The sequence below is a fragment of the Phoenix dactylifera genome, chromosome 14 (assembly GCF_009389715.1).
Source record: "Phoenix dactylifera cultivar Barhee BC4 chromosome 14, palm_55x_up_171113_PBpolish2nd_filt_p, whole genome shotgun sequence".
NCBI classification, from domain to species: domain Eukaryota; kingdom Viridiplantae; phylum Streptophyta; class Magnoliopsida; order Arecales; family Arecaceae; genus Phoenix; species Phoenix dactylifera.
In genome coordinates this window covers 12,371,727-12,389,527 of record NC_052405.1, presented here as the reverse complement: position 1 = coordinate 12,389,527, position 17,801 = coordinate 12,371,727, and the positions used below count along the sequence as shown (strand labels likewise).

General features: G+C 38.8%; 2 protein-coding genes across 2 annotated transcripts; both read left to right on the top strand.

The window, feature by feature from the left end:
• The first annotated feature begins 110 nt into the window (after positions 1–110).
• Positions 111–1,460, top strand: LOC103717539 (zinc finger AN1 domain-containing stress-associated protein 15-like). Its single transcript, XM_017845288.3, has one exon. It carries the CDS (start codon positions 806–808, stop codon positions 1,259–1,261), a length of 456 nt encoding a protein of 151 aa, XP_017700777.1. The 5' UTR covers positions 111–805; the 3' UTR covers positions 1,262–1,460.
• A 10,746-nt stretch (positions 1,461–12,206) lies between these two features.
• Positions 12,207–13,955, top strand: LOC103717538 (serine/threonine-protein kinase OXI1-like). The gene is made up of 2 exons (XM_008805974.4): positions 12,207–12,761; positions 12,862–13,955. Exons 1-2 carry the CDS (start codon positions 12,382–12,384, stop codon positions 13,769–13,771), a joined length of 1,290 nt encoding a protein of 429 aa, XP_008804196.2. The 5' UTR covers positions 12,207–12,381; the 3' UTR covers positions 13,772–13,955.
• Positions 13,956–17,801: the final 3,846 nt, after the last annotated feature.

Genomic DNA, 17,801 nt, shown 5'->3' with positions numbered 1-17,801 from the left:
GCATCAAAGATCACTGCGACCGTTCAATGATTGGTGGCTCCAAGTTGGCCTCTTGGGACCATAAATTTTTGCTTGTGCCCGAAGATCATACAACCATTTCTTTATTACCTTTATGTTATAAATAATTAATATTAATTGCTTCTTTTTTATTTTATTTTTGTCGCCACCACCTCCAAAGCTCTCACCTTTACCTTTCTTCCTCCCCTGTTTCCTCGAATTCTCACGCCATTTGCCCCAAAATTCCTCGGTCCGACCGACCGAGCTCGTTCCATCTCCGGCTATTTCCGAGCAAGTCTTGGATTTTTTTTTTTTTTTTGTTCGCTCCGAGCCATCGATTTCGATCGAAAATGGGAAAAAATTCGATCCTTTGAGGCCAATTTCGGGGCATCTTCTCCATTCTTAGGGTTCCTCCGGGCTCTCTCGGTTCGATTCGTTTCTTGGCAGATAAATCTCCTATCTTTGCTTCTTCCCGTTTTTCTGACTGCGATCAGGCGAAAAAATCGCTCTTTCTCGATTCTTAGCTGAAATTTCCGGTCATCGTTCTCTGTTTGCTAATCTTTTTGTCTTGAATTTTCTCTGTTTGAATCATCCAAAAAAAATCTCTTTTTCTTTTTCTTCGATTTTCGCTAGAAAGTCGGCATTTTTCCCGCTCAGTCTCAAAAATCTCTTTTTTCTTCGATTTACAAGTCTTTCTAGGGTTAACTTATAATTCTGTGATCCAGTTCTCGCTTCAATTACCATCGATCTTTTCTTCTCTCGAGATATATATTTCTGGGATCCTTTCCATCTATCTTAGAACAATCAAATGGCCCAAGAAAGCTGTAATCTTGACAAAGATGAGGCCGAAATCCTGAAACCCTCCTCTTCTTCCTCCCCTTCTCCTTCTCCACCCTCTCCTCCTCCGTCCTCGTCATCGCCGCCTTCTTCTCTATTCATGAACCCCTGCGAAGAATTCCCGGTGCAGAGGCCCGAGAGGCCGGAATCTCCGGCCGCCGCGGCCTCGCCAGCCGCCGCCGTGGTCTCGAGCACGCCAAAGCCCGACGAAGAAGCTCAGTCACCCGTTCGGTTTAGTAACAGGTGCTCCACCTGCCGGAAAAGGGTTGGCCTGACCGGATTCCGGTGCCGATGCGGCGATCTCTTCTGCGGCCGCCACCGATACTCCGACACCCATGACTGTTCTTTCGATTACAAGACGGCCGGGAGGGAGGAGATTGCGAAGGCCAACCCTCTTGTTAGAGCTGCTAAGATCATCAAGATCTAAGGTTTAAAATTTTATGTTCTTAATAATTTTCCTTTTTCGTTCGCATCCTTATATCTGCTTGTTTTCCCCTGTAATCAGTTGTTGGGACTAAATATCTAGTTGTTTACACCACAATTATTAGCTTTCATGAGCATTTAAGTTTGGATCTATGAATTTTAATATATGCTTTTCTGATTGGAATCTCATGGTTGTTAGATAATATAGATTTCGATATTTGTTGAATTATTGCTCCTGGAATCAACCTTTTTTGCAATTTTTTTAATCTCGGATGTATGATTTTTTTTTTATATTTTCTTAACATATGCTTGTCTGATTCAAAACTCATGGTTGTTTGATTATATAGATTTTGATGTCAGTTGAATTATTGTTTTTGGAATAAGCCTCTCTTTTTTTTCCCCTGTTTGTTGCAATTATTTTTAATCTGCATCAGTTTCAATAGGGAGAATTTGATTCGGTTTTGTTTGTCTTTTTTCCTTTTTCTTTAGCTTCACTGTTGGGGCATTGAAGTGTTGAAAAAGGGTGTGTTAGAAAAGATGCTGTGGCTCAGCTTTCTGCTGTGTGGTAGAAAAGATAGCTTTGTTATTGTGGAGGGGCCCTTGGTTTTTTGTTGATTCCTTCTTGGCAATATATGGCTTTGGATTCTCTGTAGGTTGTGGACTTGATGTCTCTAAAGGCTGTAGTCTTGAAGGTAGTATTCTGAAATTTTTTTGAGGTGAATTCTTCTGAAGTTGTTTGGATTTTTGGATTGCTTAATATATCCGAGAGCTGCAAGGAAGTTGAGATTAAACATTTCGATGGACATACAATTACTTGGTCTGTTATCTCTATCAGGAACACATAATTGATCTTTCCAATGGATCACAACTTCAATTCTCTCTACTTTGCAGAAGAATATGTGAGTTTTAGAATATTACTTTGGCGATCCAGCATTAGTTAGTAATATGCAAATGGTATTGAAATATCCATGGAACATGTGAATTCCATGAGTCTTAAACAGAACTTGTGAATTACTTTCTTTCTAGTTGTGGCATTTCCTTTTCATGCTCTTCTTGGTTTTGGATGTGTGTCAATGTGTCACCATCACTGTTCATTTAAACGTGGAGAGTGTCACAGCCTAGGACCACATCCAAAAAGGTAGGCTAGAAGGTATTATTTGAATTTTTTGGTCATGTATAATTATTCAAGATTTATCCAGCAAATAACCGATGTGGGACTAAACACATATCCACATGGATCTTCATATACTTCCTTCATTTAAGCTCTGGCGTTCTTGCCAAGCTAAGAATTTAAATCCATTCAAATCTAATCGCAAACACCACAATCGGCCTGTAGTCAGCTTTCATAAACTCGTCCTACAGTGTCCTCTAGTCCACATAGCTCACGAGGCAGGTTTGCTCTGATACCATTTGTCACAATCCAGCATCTCACCCAAAAAGGCTAACTAAAAGGTATTATTTGTGTTTCTTGGTTCTGTATAAGTACCCAAGATCTATCCAGCGAATAGAAGATGTAATATTGAACACATGCCCGCATGGGTTCTCATAAACAATTTGTTGGTTTAAACCGTCGAGTGATCAGATCAGCTGTTCTGAAATGTTCTTCAGTTTAGTTATTTGTTTTATCGGCAAAGTTATATAATTATCTAACAATATTTAATTATTTATACCAAGATATTGTTTTTTTCTCATTGCGTTATTTTGTGAAAGGGGAAATTAATGGAAAAAAAATTTATGTCAAAACTCTCTTCTTAAACACAATTAGAAAGGTGGGGTTCAGCATGTTTGGCTTGCATGGTTCCCTCTAACAGACCTGAAATATCAGAATATGTTGGGTTGCTAATATATAATCACTTTGACATTTTTAGATGTTTTGCCATAAATGAACGGTACAAATGATTTGTTGTGTTGTTGGGGTTTGTTTTCTTCTCTGTTTCAATGAGGCAGCATGGAATCCAAGCTTTTGTTGATATCCCCAATCTTTTGCATTTGTCATTATTATGTAGGTTATGTGAAGGCCAGCTGGAAATGTCTGCATCTGGTGGCGAAAACAAAGGCTTTTTAAAAGCATTGCTTGGCTCTAAGAAATTGCTGTATTATTGCATTCTTAGCTCTTTGTCAACAGTCTAATATGGAGGCTTTGGGATTGAGAGCAACCTTCTGGCCAGCGAAGGCTTGACCAATCCTGCCATCTATCTTTGGTTGTTTTCAACTGTGATGAATTAAGTCCTGCGCTTGGTAGTTTCTTTTCATTAGCTTTTCCTAACCATCAACCTAATCAAATAGGCTTACTAGATTATGCTATATTTCGTGACTGGTATCGGTGTTTTAATATCAAACTGTGATCCATTAAGATATAGTCATTAGGCGACCTTTATGATTTTGTCCATAACATTGTTTGAGAGCTGTGTAACATTGGTGGGCATTAAAGTGGCATCAAACTATGGGGAAAAAATGCTATGGTAGATTATTGGATTAAACGAGGAACCTTATTGCATGTTTCCATAGATCGGAGGAATTAATTGAGGGCTGTAGAATAGTTTGCACTAAAAAAAATGTGCATTGCCTGTTGGATTGTTAAGCATGTATACTGAGCGAGAACCATATTGTCAAGAGGATTGCTTGGCTGCTAATCAATTTAAAAAGAGGGAGAAATGTGCCACCTTCTCTTTGCAAACAATTTTAAAACATTGTACATTTATTTTGTTTTGTTTTTTAAGTAAATTACAAAAACCTTTTAGGGTTAAACTATAGTTAGGGCTGCAAATAGGGCAGGTTGGGTCTACCCAATCTTGACCCAGAATCGGCCAGATTCATTTTTTTTACTTGATGTTATTTACTATTATATGGTGGAACTTTGAATATAAAAATACATGGATTCAGATCCGATCCGATCCGAATGATCCGTCGGGTCAAAATTTCTAGGCAGGGATCCGACTCGACTCGAGTTTCAATCGGGTCGAGTTTGGGTCCAAAATTAGGACCCAAACAAGAAACTGGGTTGGATCGGCGTCACTCAGGACTCAACTCGATCCATTTGTAGCCCTAATTATACTTATACCCTATGGCAACGCTTATCTTTCTAAGGTTTATTTTTATTTAATACTTCAACTCATAATTTAACAGATTGTTAATTTTTAATATGACTTAAATACTCCATCAGAAAAAAAAAAAAAGAAAGTGGCCACAATAATTTTATAAATTTTTTTTGAGGTTTATGTTTATTACACTTATATTTTATATTTTGTAAATATATATATTTACATACATTTAAATTGACAGCATTGGTGAAACTATTTATTTATTATAAAAAGTCAAAATTATCTTTATAAGAAAATATGATTTTTTTATTTTTCTAACTTTTGAATTTTTTTGAAGTATTACATCTTCAAAAGTCTTCTTCTCTTCGAGATTAAGCAGTTAGGTGTTCTTTTCCACTTTGCCACCTTATTGCAAGCGTTCTTTTCCGACGAGCGAACAATAATAATATTTTTTCCAATCAACATTTGACGACGAGTATCCTTTTTAACTAGCATCTGTCCTTTTCTGATCATATTTCGTTCTCACTTTTTCGCCCACCATATCATTGAGATCGGAGATGCCAGTATATTATTAGCTGATTTTGAGTTTTACTTGTCTAATACTGTAGGCATGATTTTTTAATATTATCACTGTGAATGAGAATTTCTATATCTATATATGGAGCTATAATAGTTCTGGCAGCCTATCATCTAAAAGATTTATCTATATCTATATATGAAGTGCGTGAGAATTCTTCTTTTCGGAAGGGGCATCAATTGCGATTCTATAGTCTGGTTTAGACCATAGACAGATTGGTTCAAACGATAAAACTCTTAATGTTAGTTTTCTGCATTAAAAAATTTTAGAGGTATTCTCTTGCTTGAGAGATCTAGATTGCTTTTTCTTTAGTACATAGCTCTTTTCTGATAATTCATTAGAATCAAGCTCTGACCCATTGCGTCTTATAACTGTTTTCCTTCTTGGGTGGATATTATATCACTTAAGGCTAGTTTGGTTATTTTTTTATTTTTTATTTTTTTTTATTTGGCATTTATGTCCTATTAAAGTTAATGGTTTGGCTAACATTCTGTTAAGTTATGGGTTATAGTATTGCATAAAAACAAATCTCAGGAAGATAAGTCTAGATTTTTCAAACTATTGGATATTAGTATAATTTACTCCTAATCTTAGAAGATTTTTTATAATTTACTCATCACTTAGGAACAATTTTAATTTTTTATATGAGGAAATGGATCTAATAATGCCATTAATTTAATTGGGTGTAGGTGTAGGTTTTACAAACTAATGGGTATAAGTATAATAAACGTAAACTTTAAGAGAGTTTTGTATTTTTTTTTTTTTTTTTTTTGGGTTGGGGGGGGAGGGGGAGGGGTGTAGGATCAAAAATATCGGAAATTAGGGAATTGATCAACTAGAGAAAAGAATTCAGGATTTAAGATGGACAATCCATACAATTTTTCTAAAAGTTTCAAAATAATTGGGATAACTTGAAGGTTGAAACCATTGACCAAAATAAAAATTCAAAATTTATGATATGTTTATATATTTATTCAAATAAATATGGAAGACAAGAAAAATGAAGGATAATGACAAACACTACCAACATCACCAATACATATGGTTATTACTCATAAATGTATGTTTATTTGTAGAAAAAGCACCAATAATTCTTCATAAATCATAATTTGTGAGTTATTAAACAATTTAAATTAATTGGCATGTCAAAGAATAATTTAGGATTGTTTCTCCATAAAATAATTTTATTTTTTCCGTAGTTTAGTATTGTTAGTTTAATACTTTACATTACCACCATCATAATTGAGACAACCTCCCTAGGTCCAATTATTGTGTCACTTTCTATTCTTTTATGTCCACATCAAACTAATTTATTAGTCAAGTCTCATCCAAGATAACAATTGTGATAAGTAGTTAGAACCAAACACATTAATTTGCATTGTAACCATTTATTTACTTGACTTACATGAGGCAACTAAACCAAATACTAGTAGTTTTATTCTTAAGTGCTCTTGTGATCTCTTCAATTGTATGCGTTGTACATTTGCCGAAATGGTTTTGGATCTAGAAAGCAAGAGAGAATTAGAAAATTTGTTTGTAGCCCAATATTGTAGTAAGTAGAGAGAGAAACTGTAAGGTAAGATAAATCAATTCTTGTAGTTTCAATTTGGAGGAGGGGGTTATCTTCTTTAATTTACTAAAAGGATAAAGGACATCCATAAGAAAAAAAAAGTAAGAGAGTTGAAGGAGAAAGAGGCTATGGTGGACTTTCTTCTTTGGTTTTGAATTTTTTTTATGTTTTGGTTGGGGGTTTCTTTGGGGGAGGGGGGCACAAATTATGATGCTTATAAGAGGAAAAGTGAGGGACAAACAAAAAAATGAAAGCGTACACTTACTTACATCTAATAATGGGAGAGCGGGAAAATCATATAGAATATTATCGTGCGTGGCATACACTGTTCATCTTTTTCTTATTAACTTAAGCTTTTGGGTTCTTGTTATAAGTTAGTATGGTATCAAAACTAAAGTTTGCTGGAGACAACAAATTCGAATCACCTTCATACTATCCTGCCTCCACTTCGATGTCTATATTGCATGATCCAAGCCACACATGCAGGGTGTTAAGCTTGATATATATTATTGATTTTTTCCATATCAACTCAAGCTTTTGGAGTCTATTGGTAAATTAACAAGTCTTAACTTTATAAAGATCCACTACACGAGAAGTATAAAATGATCGATGAGAAGAGTAGTACATGAATATCTAATTTGGGTGTACAAGAACAAAAAGATCATCCTATTTATTTCAATTTGTTTGAGAAAAATAAAAAAACGTATGACTTCGAATCACTTGTATGTTCTAAACACCAATTATACAATTTGAATCATGCCAAAACATCCTTAACATGTAGGCATTGCATGTGAGCACATGTGTAACATGAATTTCTAATTTGGGTGTACAACAACAGAAAAATCATCCTACTTATTTCAATTTGTTTGAGAAAAATAAAAATTGTATGACTGAATCACTTTTATGTTCTAAACACCAATTATGCCAAAGCATCCAAAGCATCTTTAACATGTAGGCATTGCATGTGAGCACCTGTGTAAACACATGTGCATGCATCCCAATGTATGTGTGAGGGGGTTGAGCAACTTTAGTTGAGGGTTTTTTTATTATTTACAATGAAAGGAATGGAATAAATCCTTCCAAAGGCATGGTGGAGAGAGGAGAGGCTAATTAGTGAAAGGATGAGATTGTGCCCAATTTCGCTTGTTACAAAGATTAAAAAAGTGAAAGAATAATTTGATATATATATAAATATGGTTGTTCCCTCTCCAACTGATGTAAAAGATAGTGGATGACAGAGATGGCAGAAGACCCCTTTACATATCCTAGAGAAAGAAGAAGAATGTATTGGAGGAGAGAGGACAACCCGACTTGATGCAACTCATTTCAACAAAAAGGAGGAAGACTCAGAGGAATTTGTTAGATTTAGCTTCTCTTTTAGGTAGGGAGAAAGAAAGAGAAGAGATTCGCATCTCCTTCAAAAGGTTGAAAAGGATGATCTTTCAAAGAGGAGGAAGATGATATGAAGGTGGCAAAAAAGTCCACTAACTTTTGTTGGTTGTTAAAGGTAGAGATAAAAGTGCTGTTTGTTTTGTTGAAGATTCATATTATAACTATAAAAGATGGAAAGCGTAAAGAGAGTGCGGAATTGGATTTTGGTCTCCCAAATCAATCTATCAACCTAGTTCCATGGGATCGCCTCTACACGTCTCCAAGACATTGTGATGAGGTTGTGAAGCAAACTTAAGAAAGCAAGAGAGGCTTCCTGTTTATCTCCTCTCATATACTGGAGATCTCATGCCAATAATCCATTTATCTAGGCCAAAACATTGTTCTTTGTTTTAGAATAACAGGGAGGGCAAAACCAAATATAGTTTCCTGGTCAAATACTTGGGGAAACAACACTCCACAAATTCAAAAAGAGAACCCCCTCTCAAAAGGAGATGGGCTCAGCCACCAGAAGTTTTCTTCAATAGAAATGGATGGATCAACCTGATCATATTTGTGGTTGGTTAATTGCTAGACTTGCAATGAGCAGATGCAACTCTATATATATGTCTTGCAATCTCTGATGCCCCAGCTCAACTTTTTTTTTTTTTTTTTTTTGGTAAAATTTTTGTCTATACTTAATTTTCAAACAAAATTTAGTTTCTCAGTTCAAGTCACCTCTCTTTATCCTAGAAAACGGAGTAAAATATATCATTAAAAACTTGTTTATTTACTTATTTGTTTATTTCTGTAATTTTTTTGAGATTTAGAAATTAGGATAGAAAGAAACTCGGTTGATTTTTTTTTTTTTTTTGGTTGGGGTGTAAGGTCGAAGACCCCAAGGAAAAATTAACAGTTAACATCTAACTAGATGTATTATTTATCCTATGCATTATACTATCCAATAATATAATGTAATTATTATAATAATACTATTATAATATATAATTATATCATGTTACTTTTTTTTATAATATTAAGAAATGATTGTTAAAGTAATGCAATACTAATTATAAAATTTGGAATAATATTATGATATTATTATTGATATAATGGAATTATAATAATAATATATATCATTATATTAATTATTAGGGATAAGAAGGGAATGGTTGGAGTGGTGAGGGGACCTCTTCAAAGCAGCTTTCCTAATTACAAGTGTGGTCAAATTTTGCTGCAGTTTTAGTCAAATGTTTTGGAGGGATTTTTTTTCGATTGAATTAGAACTTGCAGGCACGCATCCTCTTTCATCCTCTAACTTTAAATCACCCTCTTGCAACCTCATAATTCTCGCATAATTGAACCCATGTTACTTGCATCAAGCCTTGGCAACTTTTCTAAGCCAAAGTTTCAAACCACCAATGCCTATTGAGAGGCTAACCAACCGGTCAACTAATGCCAATTTTCTAAGCCAAAGTTCCAAATTACCATCTTCTCACATATGATCACATCCATTATACTTTTCTCCACCTTCATCAAGCATCTCCGATGATAGTTCTAGTGTACAAGTCATGAAATACAAATTCTTTATTATCTTTAGGCCTTTTTGGTTTCCTTAGTATGCAAATTAGTTCAGCCTAGCAAAGCCTACTTTAGGTGCTTAATTGGCTCTATAAAGCTAAACTTTCCTACAATAGCCTAATCTTTTTTAAAAAAAAGAAAAGTAGCTTCAGGAGACTTATCCCAAACCAAACAAGCTTGAAATGTAGAAAGATTATAATTAGCCATGTGGCAGATCTTAATTGGCTGCATGTCTCTGCTGGATCTCCATCCAAATAATTGATTTAAGTTAAAACATATTAACAGAAAAAGGTATATACCTGTCATAACGGAGAGAACTTTCCAGATTTTGCATGGTAAAAGATTTCCTGACCATGTCACGTGCGGAGCACAACTATCTCTATAATTATAATTTATAACAAGCCGCCAACTTCCCTCCACGTGGCGCGTTAAGCAACAAATAGCTTCCCGCTTTCCGGTGCCTTCGAACTGGGTGGTTCTATATACACCCCCCCTATTGCTAAGGACACCCCCCAAAAACCAAAAAAAAAATACCCAAACTAACCTTTAGTGTAATTACCATATTGCCCTTGAAATTTTCTCAGTAAACCCCCCTTCCTCCTCACTGCCGCCTCCTCCCCTCCCCCTCCTCCTCACTGCCGCCTCCTCCTCCTCCTCCTCCGCCTCCCCTATCACCCCTCCTCCTCCTCTTCCTCCCCCCTCCCCCCTGCGCCCGCTTCCTCCTCCTCCCCATCCCCCACCTCCCCGTCCTCCTCCTCCGCCTCCCCCTCCTACCCCTCCTGATTCCCCGCCTCCCCCATCACCCCTCCCCCTCCTCCTCCTCCTCCCCATCCCCCACCTCCCCGTCCTCCTCCTCCGCCTCCTCCTCCTCCTCCTCCGCCTCCCCCATCACCCTCCGCCTCGTCTTCCTCCCCCCTCCCCCCTGCGCCCGCTTCCTCCTCCTCCCCATCCCCCACCTCCCCGTCCTCCTTCCTCCTCCTCCCCATCCCCCACCTCCCCCCCTCCTCCCCTCCACCTCCCCGTCCTCCCCCTCCACCTCCCCCTCCACCTCCCCTCCACCTCCCCGTCCTCCTCCTCCGCCTCCCCCCTCCTCCTCCGCCACCTCCTCTCACTCCTCTTCCCCCACCTCCCCGTCCTCCTTCCTCCTCCTCCCCATCCCCCACCTCCCCCTCCGCCTCCCCCCGCCTCCCCGTCCTCCTCCTCCGCCTCCCCCCTCCTCCTCCGCCGGCGAGGTGCTCGTTGCTCGGGAGATGGCCGGGGAGGTGCTTGAGGCGAGGTTTTTTGGGCGGAAGGGAGAAGCCGGCGGGTGTTTCGGAGGGAAAGAGCGGGGTGGGGGGGTTTGGGGGGGTGTAGAGAGCAATTTAGATGAGGGGGTGGGAAGGGTGGGGGGTAATTTAGGAATTTTTAATTTTTTAGGGGTGTCCTTAGCAAATGGGGGGGGTGTAGAGAGTATTTAATTTTTTTTTAATTTTTGGGGGGTGTCCTGAGCAATAGGGGGGGTGTATATAGAACCACCCCTTCGAACTGCACGTATAAAAAAATAAAAAGACCGAACTGCCCCTCTCCACGCCTCCGATTCACGGCCGTATCAATCAAGACCGTCCATTTCTCCACCTTCGCGCCGTATCGCGTGGTACCCACTCACGGTGTCCACCTACCAACTCTGTTTCAACGGTCCAGATTGCGTTAACAGAGTCCCCGCTCCCTCCTTCTAGAAGGGCAGACCTCGCGCACATATCACGAGGAGGAAAAAATGCCGCGCCGCGAAGAAAAGTACCGATCTCTCGTTCCGTACGTTCTCATAAAACTACCGTGCGGGACCGGATCCGCTATCCGCGGGATAACGTGGAACTTATTTATACTGGCCGCTAGTTATTCCAATTTCGAGTGATCTGAACTTCTTTACTAATTTTTTTACATGAATATGCTTCTAAAAATACAAATTTATGGAAATACTTTTTTTAACATTTATATTTATTTTATATTTTTTATAAAATATTATTTTTACACAAATGCTTCTAATATAACGGTTCTTCTAACACCGTTAATAAAATTTATATTTATTTTAATTAAAAATAAATAATATATAGAAATTACTTTTTTGTTCTCCATTGCAATCGCCTAATAATTTTTTTTTGCACATTTCTCCATTAAGAATATTTTAGTCATTTTAATTTAAAATCATTAATTTTTTAATGCTATTAAATAGTATGGATATGTATGCAAAAATAATGATAAAAAAAGGTACAATAGCAAAGCAAGTGTTTTGTTTTACGAGAATATATATGTAAATATCAATTTTAGGAGGGTATTCATGTAAAATTCGATATTTAGAAAGATATTCATAAAAAAATTCTATTTAAATTATAATAATAATAATAGTTATATCAGTTTTGCTAATATGCCAAAATGACGAAAAATTTAAGAAAAATATTGGATTTCAATTTGTACCTATTTTTGAGAGAAAGAATCAAATACAAATTTTAAATTTTGTAAGAAAATTTTCAGGATGACAATATAAATTCCAAATTTTCTTGAAAAAATAATAATATAAATTCCAATGACGACCGTTGACTGGAATATAAGGTATTTACGGCAACCATTATCTTTTGCCATTATTTTATTTGTATAAGTATAATGTTACGTAACATAATTCACCAAAACCGTCATATTAAACTCTGAGGATGACTGAGATAATGGGATGGAACGGAAGGTGTTAAGACTGACCACCGATATTTCTATGCGGATTTAAATTGCGTCCGCGTAAAAAACAGCGCCATAAAAACGCGTCCGTAGTCGTCACGGGATTCGGTGGCTGTCCATGCGGTCCGTTTCTACCTTCTCTGTCCCGCCGCAGGGATTCTGCCCTCTATTTCTTGCCCGCGAAGCAATATTTCCTTCGGAAAGCCCAAAACCTGCCCCCCAAATATTGGTTAAAAAAAAACTCGCTTCTCTACTAGGTTTCATCCCTATTACCTCCGCTGGCGATGGCCGACGAACTGCCGGCGCCGGCGCCGCTGGACCTCGGCGACCTGAGGGCCGTCGCCGTCCTCGGCCGCGGTGCCAAGGGCGTCGTCTTCCTCGTCCGCGCCCCCACCTCCCCCGAGGCCCTCGCCCTCAAGGCCATCTCCCGGTCCTCCATCGAGCACAAGAATAATACAGACTCCGCCTCCGACGACGCCTATCGCCGGGTCTGGTTCGAGCGGGACGTCCTCCTCGCCGTCTGCCATCCCTTGCTCCCCTCCCTCCGTGGCGTCGTCTCCACCGATAAGATCGTCGGGTTCGTCATCCAGCGCTGCTCCGGCGGCGATCTCAACGCTCTCCGCCGGCGCCAGACGGAGAGGATGTTCTCTGACGGTGTCATCCGGTGAGCTCTCCATCTCGCAAAATCGCTTGGTCTATTCGATCTGTTCTGAAATTTTTCCCGATTTTTAACCTAAATCCGGTGCTCCTTCGATCTTCTTCAGGTTTTACGCGGCGGAGCTGGTGCTCGCCCTGGAGTACTTGCACGGATTGGGGATCGTCTACAGAGATTTGAAGCCCGAGAACGTTTTGATCCAAGAAAACGGCCATCTGATGCTCATCGACTTCGACCTCTCCACCAGGCTCCCGGCGAGACCGCCGGAACCTCTCAAAGTCGCCGCCAAGAAACCTGAACCCCACCGCCGCCGCGATCATCCGCCGCCGGCGGCCCCCGCAAAGAAGAAGCGCTTCCCGCGCTGGTTCTCCTGCAATGCCGGCGTGTCGCCGGAGAGCTCCGACTCGCCGGAGGAGGGCTTCGTCTCCGCCGGCGACGAGTCCACCTCCGGGTCGTCGGCGTCGGGGAAGTCGAACTCGTTCGTGGGGACGGAGGAGTACGTGGCGCCCGAGATCATCCAGGGGAACGGCCACGATTTCGCCGTCGACTGGTGGAGCCTCGGCGTCCTCCTCTACGAGATGCTCTACGGCCGGACGCCGTTCCGGGGGCAAAATCGGAAGGAAACGTTCTACCGGATCCTAACAATGGAGCCGGAGCTGACGGGAGAGCAAACGCCGTTACGGGATCTGATACGCCGTCTCCTCGAGAAGGACCCCGGGAGGAGAATCTCGTCTGACGGCGTCAAGCAGCACGACTTTTTCAGAGGGGTAGACTGGGACTCGGTCCTTCGGATATCGCGGCCGCCGTTTATTCCGGCGGTGGCAGATTGGGAAGAGGAGGGCGCGGAGGGCCATGATCCCATCGATGTGGAGAAGTCGGTGCAAGAGGTATTCGGAAACCGTAACGATAACGGTAACGGAAATGCCGCCGCCAATGTCCTAACGGACAGAATCTCGGTTGGGAACAAGGAGGAAGGAACGACAGATCCTTCCAGAACCGCCGATTTTTCTGTTTTTTGAAAAAAAAAATTCTTCTGATACTCTACACCACTTTTTTTTTCTTCCAACGGTACAATTATGGAAGGGAAATATACGTTCTTTTATCATTTTTGGATAGCTGTTATTGTTATAATAGGTAATTATGTACGTTAAAAGCAACAAATGTAACATAACAAAATCATATTTTATAGACTTTATGCATGTAGCTATGTTTGTATGGATGATATACATATAATTACAGTTATTAATAGCACTGATTTAATATTGGGCGTATTCTCATGTACGTTGGACATGAAAGAAAGTGCCCATAATTCAGGCTAACTAAATTATGTTATTTAATTGAGAAAACATTCCTCTTAAAAGTCGTGATGGGTCTCCCATAGAAATGTTATTGTATTTGTTTGTTGGATTTTCCAGTTATACCTGCATTCTGTTATGCAGACTTGGATAATTTAATTGGTGTGGAGCTTCCCTTCCTTGCTCTTAAAAGAATGTTTCGCATCAGTGAACTTAATGACCAAGTCCCACGTCAAGAGGTGCTGCTAGATCTTGAAAGTAGATTTGATTTTGTGCAATGCATGGAATTGTCGTCATGGTTAGATTTTTTATGTTTTTATTATATTTGATGCATTCGATACATTATGACAAGCAAACAGTTGATTGCTTAGTGATGTTGCCTTATTTTTTTTTTTATATTTCCAATTGATCTTCCAAGTTGATTCTTTGGTCAAGGTTGTTAAAATTTAACTATATTTTAGATTAAATAAATAACTTTCTTGCTATGCAACCTTTAATAGGAGTTTGTTAGGTTGGATTTTGGTCTTGTTCTATCTTTAAAAAAATGGTCCATGAAAGCAGAATGCTGCTATGGGTCAATTTACTTACGTGTCAAAGCTTCAAAGTTTGGCATGCATCTCGGCACTAGGAAGCTTTCGTGCATCAATTTTGTTACTTATTGTTGGTGCTTCACCTAGTTATTAAAGTCTCTTGGTAAAAAGGATCTCCCCCAAGATGGGGTCTAAGATATCAGGTAATCATGGACATGGACGTGGACCAAATGCCAACACTTTAATGGTTGTCTCAATCAATGAGAAGGTGGACCACCTTTCTTCATGATCTATGCACAGAGAAATGCTATATAATTAGCATATCAATCTCACATAAAACTGTCGTATAGTTGATGTGTAACTTTGATATTCCAATAAAAAGAGTTACATATTACATAACCTGCGAGATTGTGTTGCTTTAAGATTTCTAGTTCGGTTAGGTCGAGATATAGGTGCAAGGGAGATATGAAAGGGTCTTCCCCATAGTTAATATGGTGGCAATCACAAGTCATGTGAAGTAGTTTGCAGTTGGCACCTTTTACCGTCAAGTAGACCCATCAAATTAGCAAATGATATCTAACATGCTAGCTCCCAAAGAGCAAGCATATCTTCCGTGAAGCTAATGGGGCCGCGGACAGGATGGCTGCTTATGTAGTAGCCAATCACTCGAATAGTACCTTGCGGGCTGAAGATGGAGAGTTGCTCTCGGCACTCTGAAGTATTTTGTTTTTTGATTTTATTGGATGCATCCCTATTCGTCTGGTATGATCCATCAGCCTTAGCAAAAAAAAAAATAAATAAATAAATGAAAGAAAGGATGCACATATTTTCTTATATCCTTGGCTCCTAGTTGATATATCATCTAATATTATTTTGATTATTTTAGAATATTTTTTGATACAGTATTTGAATTCAATTTAAGATTAATGATTTGATTAATATCCTGTTAAGTTATGGATCATAATGTTGGATAAAAATAAATTTTAAAAAAATAAATAATAAATTTTTAAAATTTTAAAATATAAATATATTTTATTTTTAATTTTATGAAGATTTTTATTTTTTTTTTGTTTTCCTATTCGCTATTATGATTCACATGTAACAAGGGTACGGGATGACGATTCCCCAGGCTCATATATAATACGGCCAGGTGGAATTTTTTTTTATCAGTTAGATGCTGATTCAAACTTGATACGGATGAGTTCAAGGGGGTTAGGCAAAAGACCGTTGTCCGCCACCTTCCTATATGACAGCAATCCTAAGCAAGCTATGTCGACACCTACGTTGACGTTTGCAACATAGATTTTGTAAAACTATTCTTCAACATAGATTTATAGAATACCAAACTATAATTTTGTAAACAAGTTAAATGAATTAAATTCTCTAAACAAGATGTTTGATAGTAGCTACTTGTAACATCATACATAAAGGGCAATAGGAGCAGCCATCAAGACTGCCTTATAGCATGAGGGTATTAGTTATATTCTTGAGACATGTCGTAATCATGGGGTGAGGCATCAATTCCCTCATGACATGTTGCAATGAATATTTTTTTCTAAATTTACTACTATATTTATTTTTTATTTTTTTAACAAGGGTGTAACTCAAGAATTCTACTCAAGAATCAATTTTGCAGGAAAAGAAAATATTGTTCAACTTTACAATAAGGGCTATCTTGATACATATCATGTGAAGTAGTTTGCACTAAAATCATATGCTAAATTGAGAGTAAAAAATAACATCATGCATAAAAGCAATAGGAGTAGTCATCCAGGCTGCCATATAGCCTGAGGGTATTAGTTATATTCATAAGAAAGGTTGTAATCATGGTCTGAGGCATTAATTCCCACATGACATGTAACAATTGATTTTTTTTTTCCTAAATTTACTACTATATTTTTCCAATTTTCTAACAAAGATATAACCTTTGTTTTCCTGCAAATTTTGTAAAAAATTCTACTCAAGATGCGAGTTTGAAGCTTATAGTCCGAATCTGTTTCCGAACTCAACTTTTTCTATTAAGTTGAAATATGGATTCTGTAGAAGCAGCAGCTCTTGGTGCTTGATAGATAGAAAGATCATGTATTATCTCTAACTTGCCAAATTTTTGGACAACATGGACAATTTTTTTTTTTTAAGCTTTTTTTTTTTGTTTTGGTACATTGGTGACTCACATGCAACGGGCATGGGTACACCTATAAAGTCAAAAAAAAAAAGAGAGAATACAAAGGAGCTGGAATCGGAACATGAGTGTCCCAAACAAAATCTAGACACCACCAAATCCACTACACTATTCGCCTCCTGGTAGATATGGACGACCCGATGGAAAGCACGCTCCCTCAAGAGGCTGCGAATGTCGCGTATTAGTCGCAGTCCGGCAGCTACATGACCGGAGTCCTGGATACCCTCAATCACCGAGGCTGAGTCTTCCTCCAAGACAATAGAGTATGCGTCTAGCACATGTCTCGCATAGAAGACACCCTTCCACGCGGCTTTGACCTCGACAACGTTCATACTCTGATCGCAGATCCTTTGAAATTTTAGCTTGAGAGTTTGAAACTCAAGATATTTTTTTTAGAAATAGAAAATTTACATTTTTCCTGCTATGGGGGCTGCAGCTCTTGTAAAATGAGGGACCCACTCGAAGGAGATGCCCCATGCGTTTGCAGATATTCCCTCTCTTCTCTACGTGGTGCAGCTTCCACCCAAAGTGCATGACCATTTGCGGTGGACGTGGCCCTGATCTTTGAACCATGAGACTAGCTGGAATCAACAATGCCACAATTTTGTACCCATGACATTGAGTCAAAAGAAGAAATGTGATGCAGGAGCAGAAGTCATCGTCTATCAAAAATTCAGCAGCACCTACCTCCGATCTACGTCAATATGCTATCACCCTTCCAATAATTCACTGACACATACCAAATCTTGTACCCCTCACCTATTACACGGCAGAACAACAAAATTATGAATCCATTGACCGGAACCACACCTATTTCCTAAGTAATCCATGTTAAGAGTAATTACTACATGATAGGATTGTAGGCCATTTCCATGGGCAAAATTTCACATTGATGTTAGAGTTGTCTTGCCACAATATATCTGACCACTCCGCTTGTGCAACGTTGGTCGCAATAGCCTTCAAAAGTTGTATCTCTGTAGAGCGAGTGATCCAGAATAATAAAATTATAAATTATTTGATAGAAACCGTATTTATTACCTAA

Bases quoted from the DNA above. Each gene is read 5' to 3' on its own strand.
- LOC103717538 (XM_008805974.4), top strand. From the start codon at position 12,382: ATGGCCGACGAACTGCCGGCGCCGGCGCCGCTGGACCTCGGCGACCTG. The intron at 12,762-12,861 runs GTGAGCTCTCCA...GATCTTCTTCAG, and splicing joins TTCTCTGACGGTGTCATCCG to GTTTTACGCGGCGGAGCTGG.
- LOC103717539 (XM_017845288.3), top strand. From the start codon at position 806: ATGGCCCAAGAAAGCTGTAATCTTGACAAAGATGAGGCCGAAATCCTG.